At 34.1% G+C, this 11,239-nt stretch overlaps 1 protein-coding gene across 1 annotated transcript; it reads right to left on the bottom strand.

Moving 5' to 3' along the window:
• Positions 1 to 983: 983 nt before the first annotated feature.
• LOC134255149 (serine/threonine-protein phosphatase 6 regulatory ankyrin repeat subunit A-like) lies at positions 984 to 9,914 on the bottom strand. Its single transcript, XM_062737657.1, has 3 exons — positions 9,809 to 9,914; positions 9,502 to 9,546; positions 984 to 6,391 (listed from the first exon to the last, which is right to left on the bottom strand). Exon 3 carries the CDS (start codon positions 6,315 to 6,317, stop codon positions 1,977 to 1,979), a length of 4,341 nt encoding a protein of 1,446 aa, XP_062593641.1. The 5' UTR covers positions 6,318 to 6,391; positions 9,502 to 9,546; positions 9,809 to 9,914; the 3' UTR covers positions 984 to 1,976.
• Positions 9,915 to 11,239: the final 1,325 nt, after the last annotated feature.

The following is an 11,239-nucleotide window of genomic DNA, read 5'->3' as shown; positions in this document are numbered from 1 at the left end:
AGATTATTGACAAGCAAGTTTATGAAACAAGAATATCAACAATCTCGTTTAAAGTCATCATTTCGTAAGTTCTATGGTCGATATGATGACATTGTCAGCAAATACAATTTATTGAGTCAAATGCTGACTGACATTTTTCATACCAATTGTTAGTCAGTATTTATAAACTGAATTGATGACTGATTTTTTCCGTTATTTTATTTCCTGAACTTGACATGGAGCACACACCGGATGTGACCGGTCAGCAGGGGATGCTCACTCCTCCATCGCACCTGATCCCACCTCTGATGTTTCGGAGGTCCGTGTTTGCTCTGCTCCTATTTTGTATTGTTTTATGGACTCTGAGATTGAATACTGTTCGTTATCTCCATATCCTTTTCAAACGACATCAAGGAAATGCTTCGATCTCTTCATAGCACATTACTATTAAATTTAACAGAATATAAATAATTTTAAAAAAATGTGTCAGAAAAATTGTTAGAAATTATGCATGGCTGTAGGACCCAGGGAAGGGGAAAGGGTTGGGGGCGCCCCCTCATAATTTTGCCGATATACTCAGTTCTAGGTATTCGTAAAAATCTTATCAAATCATTGGACTCAGTGCTATCAAGGAAAGAGATAGAAACTATGTTACTTGGTATAAAAATGATTCCAGACTAGTTGTAAACGAAATACTAATAAATGTATGATGAAAGAAAAATTTTGATGTATGGATATTGGGCCATACAGAATAAATACTTTAGGGACACCTTTTTCAAGGAACTCGATTTTTTGGGTATGTTTTTGAAATTTATATGTCGCCAAGTTTGCTACATTGATAAGGTACTTATCTTGATTTTGAAAAAAAGATAAATTTAAACATCAAAGATTGACAATGTCCGTAAGAAATTTTGAACATCCCTCGTTTATATTCTATGCAGATAACAGTAACAGCAACAAAAACACAAAAACACAAAAAAACAAATAAAATTTTAAACTTTCAAATACGAATAATTAAAAAAAATTAATTTTTAATTTAAAAAAAAAGATTGGAAAAAGTGACACAAGCATCAAGACATCATGAATAGTCCATCTTATTTTCGGTAAATAAAGATTTCGGGGATATTAAAAATGGAAAGACACGTGACATCAAAATATTCACCCAGTGCCAAGTAGAATTGAACAAATGGTTCTACTATATTGATTATTTTATTAAAATTTGTTAAACAATGGATGAACATTGAACAACATGTACAACATGCAAACTAAATTTTCTTATGTAAATAATTATGTACATTGAAATACGATAAACAACAAATATAAATCTATCATTCACAAATCTAAATACTCAAATACATATTTATTAAAATTAGTGTAAATAGCTTGAATGATAAATATAAACGGAAGTTCACCAGTCTAATCAAATAACATGAATCCACATAAAATATTATTTTCGCCCAATTACGTCTTAGTAAATAATTCTCCGTTTTATAAACCGATACACGTTAATGTTCATCCTATAATATATAGTATTAATAACACGTTTGAATCCTATCAAAACAATTACCCTTCTGTGTTTTACAAAAGGGTTATATGTACGCTAATAGTAATTAAGACTTTACACTAGAAGTATAAGGAGTTTTGTAAATTTTCTACACAGAATATCGTCTTACATGTTTCTTTACCTCCTTGATCACTCTCGTGTAATCTAACACTTCATCTCTTTTCCCCTCATCCTTACAGCACTCACTCACCAGTCGTCGTATCCTCTCTAGAACAGACACACCCTCTCTGTCTAACACAGAATCATACTCTCTGTACTTCACTCTGACATTGACGTCCACCCCCGCCTCCAGTAGGAACCTCACCCTATTCACTAAACTTTCGTAAACATAACACTCATCAATCAGTGTGAACAACAGAGGTCTTACATCAGAATCATTACTATCATACACCTGTATCCACTGATTAACATCCAGACCCAAATATACAAGATGCTATAAACCCTTACAATCACTTCTTATGATTTCCTTATATAAATCTCCCCAACTCTTCATACGCCACACACGTCTCCGTGTCACCACCACATCATCCTTACTATCAGTCATCACGTCACTGTGTTTAATATTTACCAAACATTCAAACGAATGTAATTTCAATCTATCTATCTGATTTTCTTTCTCAGTTCTAATTAATTCTTTTACTGAACCAGTTTTGTATCTAATTAATGCAATGAAGAATGATGAAATACCTTCTTTATTACTGATAGCTGAGTCTGCGCCATAGATATAAAATAATTGTAGTATAACAGGGATGAAAATTTTATTTATATTTACAAAAGCTATATAGAGAGGGGTATTTCCGTACCTATCCTGCATATTAACATCACTTTTTGCATCTAGCAGTGTTTTGGCTATTACCACATAATTTTTCCTACATGCTGTTATGAGTGGTGTATCATACTTTCCTTGTAGATTGACATCAGCTCCTGCCTTCAGCAGCTCTATCACAACACTCAAATGTCTCTTTTTACATGCGGCCGTCAGTGGTGTATTACAATCATACCTTCTTCGTAGATTGACATCAGCCCCTGCCTTCAGTAGGTCTACTACAATACGTTTATGCCCCCTTTCACATGCGGCCGTCAGTGGTGTATCACACTCTCCTTGTAGATTGACATCAGCCCCTGTCTTTATAAGCTCCATCACAATACTTGTATATCCACTGTTACATGCTACGGTCATTGGTGTATTATACTTTCCTTGTAGATTAACATCAGCCCCTGCCTTAAGCAGCTCCACCACAATGCTCATATATCCATTCCTACATGCAAGGGTCAGTGGTGTATTATGCTTTCCGTGTAGATTGACATCAGCCCCTTTCTGTAGTAACTCCTTTACTACACCTACATGTCCATACGCACATGCTGCTGTCAATGGTGTGTGAAATCCATTATGTAGATTTACATCAGCCCCTGCGTTCATCAACTCCAACTCAATATTCATATGTCCACTATCACATGCTACTGTTAGTGGTGTTTTATGCTTACATTGTAGATTAACATTAGCCCCTTTCTGTAGTAACTCCTTCACTACAACCACATGTCCATATTTACACGCTGCTACCAGTGGTGTATCATCCTTTCCACGTAGATTTACATCAACCCCTCTGTTCAACAACTGCATCACAATATTCATATTTTTACTATCACATGCTGCTATCAGTGGTGTTTTATGCTTACCTTGTAGATTTACGTCAGCTCCTGCACTTAGCAGCTCCTTTATTATACTTATATATCCACCCTTAATTGCTGCTATTAGTGGTGTTAAATATTCACCCTGAGGATTAACATCAGCGCCTGCCTTAAGCAGAGTTTTAACTCCACTCATGTATCCACCACCACATACTAATGTTAGTGGTGAATAAGATTCTTTATCAAATAACTTTCTGAACACCTTTCCTACACCCACTTTCAGTGAGTTATAATAATTACATGTACCACGTAAATTGACATCAGCCCCTGCATTAACAATCTCTTCCACTACGCCTTCATGTCCACCCCAACATGCTGCTATTAGTGATGTACAAGATTTAATCTGAAGATTGACATCAGCTCCTGCCTTTAACAGCTGCATCACGATACTCATATGTCCACCATAACATGCTGCTATCAGTGGAGTTTTATGTGTACTATGTAGATTAACATCAGCCCCTGCATCTAGCAACTCCTTCACAAAATTCTCCTGCTCACCTTCACATGCTGCTATCAGTGGTGTACCAAACTTATCTTGTGGATTAACATCGGCCCCTGCCCTAAGCAGCTCCTTCACTATAATCATATTTCCACTTTTAATTGCTGCTGTTAAAGGCGTATCTATATAACCGTGTGTATTGACATCAGCTCCTGTCTCCATGAGTTCCTTCACTAAATTTATATGTCCACCCTTACATGCTGCTGTCAGTGGTGTATCATACTTTCCTTGTTGATTAACATCAGCCCCTGCCATACGCAGCTCTCTTAGTATATTTAGATGTCCACCATCACATGCAGCTACCAATGGTGTATCATACTTTCCTTGTAGATTTACATCAGCCCCTGCCATAAGCAGCTCTCTTAATATATTTAGATGGCCACCCTTACCTGCAGCTGTCAATGGCGTACCATACCCTCCTTTTTGATTCATATCAGCCCCTGCCTCTAGCAGCTCTCTTACTATATTAAAATGTCCACACTCACACGCGACTGTTAATGGTGTTTCTTTTCCTATTCCATGCTTTCCTTGTCGATTGACATCAGCCCCTGCCCCGAGCAGCTCCTTCACTATACCTATATATCCACCCTTACAAGCTGCTGTCAGTGGTGTAAAATGAAAACAATACACACCTGATCGATTGATATCAGCTCCGGCTTCTATAAGCTCCTTCACTATACTTGTATATCCACCTTTACAAGCTGTAGTCAGTGGTGTATAATCAACACCCTGTGGGTTGACATCAGCCCCTGCCTCTACCAGCTCCTTCACTACACTCAGATGCCCACCCTCACACGAGGCCTCAAGTGCTTTGTCACCCAATACATATTTAAAATCTATACCTGGAAATGTCATATAAATTGTATTTCTCTTCATATATTTAATACATATTCTGACAGTTTCTAAATCTCCATTGTAACAGCTCAGCAAAACTAAGCGCTGATGTTCAGATATGGATCCATCAATGTCCAGGTCTGTAAATGTCCATAAATTTTCTATTTGATTATTTGCTGCAGTATTCTTTTCCATTTGTTTTGTTGAATAAATTAAAGTAAGGTTAAAAGAATTCAAAAAGAACTCAAACTGCGTTTCTTTGTGCGAATCAGTTTGGTCTAAAATATATTCTAAAATCTTATTGTGTCCGTAGTAAACTACACAACTGATAACCCTCACACTATACATGTATGTTATTTCTTTATTATCATACTTCGCATTCACCAGTACCCTCTGTCTGCTCCACTCCCTGCTTCTCTTATCCCTCTTCTCAATCCCCTCCCTCACACGCTTTCCTTTACTCACTACCTTAGACACATCTTTCTGTACAGACAGAAATAAAGACTTTAACTCTGTGTAGGGCTTTGTCTTTAACACCTCAATAAAAGCTTCACATACCTTAGAGTGTTTCAAAATATTATTCATAAAAACATCATACAGCTCCATATTTTCTATATCCCTGTATAAACGCTCTGCTAACATAGAATACTGATCCTTCCCTATCCTTATGCAGAGATCAAATGACTCCATTCTATCACCGTTTTCAGCACTTATAATAAAACCCTCCTTCTTACAAGCAATGTTCTTTTCATTTTTACTCTCACTGTTGATTGCGTCATTTTCACTTGCTTGCTTTTGTTCATTCTCTAATTTAAGCATTTCATTTTTTTGAAGCTTTACAGAGTTAGCAATATAACTGCTACTCATAAATTGTAAAATGAGATCTGGGAATTTAGAACCAAAATGATAAGCAATTATTTCAAACATGGAGTCATGAATAAATGTGTACTCAGTACCACAGAGTTTTGTGTAAGTCCCCTCCATTACTGATAATGCATCAACAAATTCAAAAGCGTCGGTATAACTCTTAACTTTACAGAGTTCTAATGCTTTTGATTTCATTTCACAGAAAGTTTTATTTCCTGTGTCTTTTAATATTTTGTTTGATATTTTGTTGTCATTTAACAGGCATAAGACCAACGTAGCATACTGTAATCTATTTTGTTCTTTCATTTTATCTAATTCCTCTAAAATATATCCAGCTGGACAGGTAAAAAATCTTTCAACATCGTTTCTAAATTTCTCCTCTTTTGAGAAAAGTTTACACAATAGAGGAAACATCGCCGATACTTCTCTCAGTAATGAAGGGGACAATAAATCTTTATCCAAGCCGTGCTTCTGAAGAATGGCTTTTTTGTCGTCGTCATTCAATGTATTTTCTGAACTAAACATTTTGACTATGTTTTCCTCATTCAGGAAAAATGATTTGTAACATTCATTAAACACTGCTTCCCTGCATGACATCAGTACCTTTGTACGTTTGATAGGATCTGAAATAATTTTTTCATAGTCAACTAAAGTCTCTAACTTTTGCTTTTGAAGACCCAACACACCTACCACATCATCAATGACAAACACCTGATGATTACGAGAGTCACAATAACGGTAAATCTCACTAATGTCCATAATAGGTATAACTTCGTATCCTTCCTCCTGGAGTATCAGGGCTATGTGATGAATTGTTGCTGATTTTCCGGACCCCGGGACTCCAACAAATGTCATATAAGGTTGTCCCCTGACTTTGTTCAGCATTTCCTGGAAAGTGTGAGTTTCACTGTAAATCTCATCTTCTTCTCTCCATTGTAGTAATTGTTTTTCATGAAGATCTAAAATATATATTATCAAGCTTGAATGACATAAGTAAATAAAAAGCAAACAGATACCCCAAAGTAGACGAAAATGTCCATGTACATTCATGGTCATTTGGAAATTTTGTATTTTTACACAAATTACAACAACATACACCCATTATTGGAAATATACAAATACTCTTATATGCAAAAAATTGAAAAAAAAATATTTTGAGAGAGAGAGAGAGAGAGAGAGAGAGTTGTTCTCTAAATTTGCAATATAATGTTCATGTTATGTTATTCATTTGTTGGTCTTATATAATGTGATGAATACTATGTCATTGTAAAGCATCACGTTGTAAAAGTGATATTGTAGTGGTGTTATGTATGTTAAAAAATGTTTTTTGTTTATTATTTATGATTGTTGTATTTTATGTAACATTATTTTGTTGTTGGAAAGTGGCTCTTTAGAGCTAATGTTTTTGTTGAGGTACACGACTTTAAATATGTATCATTTTACCTTATCTAGTTTCAAATTCATTTGATATACAGTTTTTAAATACCATTTTTTGACAACTCTTATCCAAATTTATGGTTCTTTTTGTGTAATGCATATTTAAGCATTGAATTCATATTTTGGGATGTCTTCGGTCCTATAACACACCTGGCCGTGCCGACAAATTGAATACTGCGCGTTAGCGCGATCTGATAATTTGTCGGCACGGCCAGGTGTGTTATAGGATCGAAGATATCCCAAAATATGAATTCAATGCTTATATTTACATTCTCTAATTTCACTATATCATAAATTATTGTTTATTTTGTTCATGTTTAATGTGAATTTAGCGCCCTTCGGTATTGGTGTGCTTAATAAACGTAATACCCGTTCGTGACGTTGGAAAGCCGTTTGTGACGTTGGAAAGTTAAATAACGCAAATAAACATTGCGAGGAAAAAAATGACAAATTAAATTTAAATGCACATTTGTTGTGATTTTATATTAATTTTAAAAGGGTAGTTTTTTTTTTAAATGAAATTGACTCAAAACAATATACATTTTGTTGTTCCGAAATATTGAAAATGCATGTAGTTCCTACTGCGTATTCTAACGCACGGTGACAAGGTTTCGCTTGTGTTATAGAAATTTGAACGTCGTGGATTTCTAATGAAATTCATAAAGAAAATTACACTGAATGTAAATATATAAAATTGATCACTGTTTCTTTTGTTAACCTCTAAGTTATAGCATATTTCAGAGCCCCATTGCTTATTTTACATTAATTTTGAGGTTATTCATGATTGATTGCATAACAAAATAGTCATGTTCAATTTAGATACTGCAGTAATCCATTTCTCAATTTAATTTTTACAAGAAAGCTTTGTTCTGTTGTTTCAATATCATTCCGACAGAAGTACTTATGAATATAAAAGGATTTTGCGATTTGATGGATGAATCAGTTATTAATTAAGTACAAGGTAATCGAGTTTACGAATTATCAAAAGGGCTATTATTTAAACAAATTAATATGAAAAAGATCTGTCAGATTTTGTGGTGTATTTTAATTCAAGTTAAATGGAGTCGAAATATAAATTAAAGTAACTATTGCTGATTAAAATGAAACATGTGAAGATAATGAATAGAATTCAAGATCAAAAGTCCATAAAACAATACAAAAGGAGCAGAGCGAACATGGACCTCCGAAACATCAGAGGGGGGATCAGGTGCCATGGAGGAGTGAGTATCCCCTGCCGACCTGTTACGTCCGCCGTAGACATAATTTTATGTTCAAGGAAGGCAATACTTGCTTCCATCTGGGTTGATTTAACTTGAATTCCTCTTAATATGACTAACTTATCCCTATGCAGCTGGAATTACAAGTCTGAAACATAATTGACACGGATCTCTCTTTTTGCTTACTTTCATATAACTGAGTTCTTTTAATAGATGATTTTTTTAAAATATTCAAAACATTAATATTTTTAGGTTTTGACCAACAGAGTCCAGCTGTTGTTGAAATGGAAATGGGAGATAAAAAATTTTGACAGATATCAAGAGTTATGTCCAAGACACGATGTAGTTACGATATCGACACATTACTTTCTTATAGTTTTCTATAATATTTCTCTATTATAGTGTGTTTATAACAATACTTCCTGTTTTAAGACTATTTCCTTAGTGTTAGTATCCTCAATATCGTGCCAATATCGAATCATGATTGTTCCGAGAATTGTAGTTTCCGTCCTTAATATGCTGTTTTTAAGAACTGTTACTTAAAACTTTCTTTATAAATCTTTCCCTGAAGAGTCGATATCGTCGATATCGACAATATCGTTCGATATCGAATCATGTTTGCCCAACCCTTGGTAAATACCTTCCCTGTTACTTTGAATGTGGTTATGGTTAATTACTTTCCTTTTACGAAGATTTTACCTGCCATCGATATCGTCGATATCGACGATATCGTATCGATATCGAATCATAATTGTTAACAGCAGATTACTTTACCAATCTTCACCCTTATACAAAAACTTTATTTTTACAACACTTCTGTGTTTAATAAGTTTACATTACTGTCGATATCGTCGATATCGACGATATCGAATCATGATTGTTAAAACATTTCTAAGAGTTTTCACAGTAACCCAACATCTTACTCTTAATCTAATCTAAAACAATAACAAACCGAAAAGTTTCATAATCATAATTTATTTTCATATTCATGCCAATAATGAATCAATTTTGACTTCACTTGTGACTTTGTAAAATTATGTTACATACCACAACGTGAAAATAAATTCTGCAGATAGGATCGATATCGATACGATATCGTCATGATATTGTCGACGACATCGACGTAAAAAACGTCTCAAATTTTGCATCAGGTATTCAAATAATTAATGCTCATCACGATCGATATCGATACGATGTAGATATGAAATTGTCGATATCGTCGATATCGACATCAAATTCGTTTTTGGACATGTATGGATGTCAAACTGCTAGATGTAAAACATTTTATGTGAATATTTTTCATGAATCAATTTTTCAAATATTTGAAACAACAGAATAACGTAAAAATAAATCTAATTTTTTGTTCATAGTAAATTTTACAGTCACACATGATTTTTTTGTAGATTTGTACATACCCTTAACATTTGGAGGAATGACATGTTGTAGTTTCTTAATCTTATCTGAAAAAATATAGTTTTTAGTTTTCTTTTTATTCTTTATTAACTACAGTTTGCAACTGGTACATGCAAAGTATCATTAACAAAGTGCTTAGATATTAAATATTAAAATTGTAAATGTCAACAGAGTTATACTTAAAATATCAGATGTCAATATTTAACGGATTCAAATTATCAAACATCTGAAATAACAGAAAACTCATTAACTTTTAACGTTTTTATTGTTAAATCTACAGTTATGTATGTTATGAAGATTTGTACGTACCCTTAACATTTGGAAGGATATCTTGCTGTAGTTTCTTAATTTCCTCTGGAAAATATCAGGAAAATTAGTTTTTAAGTTGTCAATTTTTGCTCTTCTTTATTCAAAACGATGCAAACACGGACATCCAAAACATCAGAAGTGTGATCAGGTGCCATGGAGTTAAAAGTATATGAAATTAATAAACATTTAAAATAATTAAAACAATTTTTTTTAATTAAGGGAGATAAATTATTTTAAATGAAAAGAAAATAAAAAATGCATTTTAATATTCATATTTACGTAAAGAGAAGAGCAGATTGATACTACTAGTACACTGTATATATATGAGTGTCGTTTCTTGAGATAGGTATTGGTTGCGATCATTCGCACTGGGTAACGATGTTTTGAACATTACTTCCTATTTCGTGCAATGAAGAGTTTCACTAAGTTAATGATCTAATTCTTATGATGATATACTCTAAAACAAATATTTCGGAAAAAACCAGCTAAAAGTATTTTTTTTTTGTACAGTCAAGGATTTTGTTGTTCGATATTCGTTCATATCTTTGTAATGTATACAGTTTTTTATTTAACTGCATCTGGTGGTGTACATATTATTATAAAAATTAACAATAAATTAGATATGCTGCATATGATCTTAAGGAATATATTAGCAAGCTTACATCACAGACACAGAAAATAAAACAACAAGCCCAGGGGTCTCATCGCTCACCTAACAATTGACTAGGAAAAAGCACATATAAGATCAGAAGTGAAAGATTACTGTCGTTGGGATGGGGAGGCTTGAATTCTAACCCCAAGGGGTCATGACATGAACAAACTAGAATTTACACTACCTGAGGATAATTCCCTATAAATATCACTAAGCATGACTTTGAAGTACCTGAAAAAAAAAATTTAAAAGGTTTCCCTATACTTTCCTATGTAAAATTTTTATCGGCCATTTGGACCCACCCACCCCCGGGGGTCATGATTTGAAAAAAAAACTTGAATCTACACTACCTGGGGATGATTCCACATGAGTTTCATCTTTCCTGCCCTACTGAGTCTTCAGAAGAAGAATTTAAAAGATTTTTCCCATAAATTTGATCGGCCATTTTGGCCCCACTCTACCCCCAGGGGACATGATTTGAATAGATTTGAATCTACACTACCTGAGGATGATTCCACATGAGTTTCATTTTTCCTAGCCCAGTGGTTCTTGAGAAGAAGATTGTTTTTAAAATGCCATGAATTTTTCTCTAATTCATAATTATCTCCCCTTGGAAAAGGGTGTGGCCCTTCGTTTAAACAAACTTGAATTCCCTTTACCCAAGGATACTTTGTAGCAAGTTTGGTGGAAACTGGCCTAGTGATTCTTGAGAAGAAGATGAAAATGTGAAAACGACAACAAGGACTACAACGACGACGAAGACGACAACGACGACAGGC

Source organism: Saccostrea cucullata, unplaced genomic scaffold (assembly GCF_032062105.1).
Source record: "Saccostrea cucullata isolate Sc308-1 unplaced genomic scaffold, CSIRO_AGI_Scuc_v1 ctg16777, whole genome shotgun sequence".
NCBI classification, from domain to species: Eukaryota; Metazoa; Mollusca; class Bivalvia; order Ostreida; family Ostreidae; genus Saccostrea; species Saccostrea cuccullata.
The sequence above is the reverse complement of the archived record's forward strand: the minus strand, read 5'-3'. Positions and strand labels throughout refer to the sequence as shown.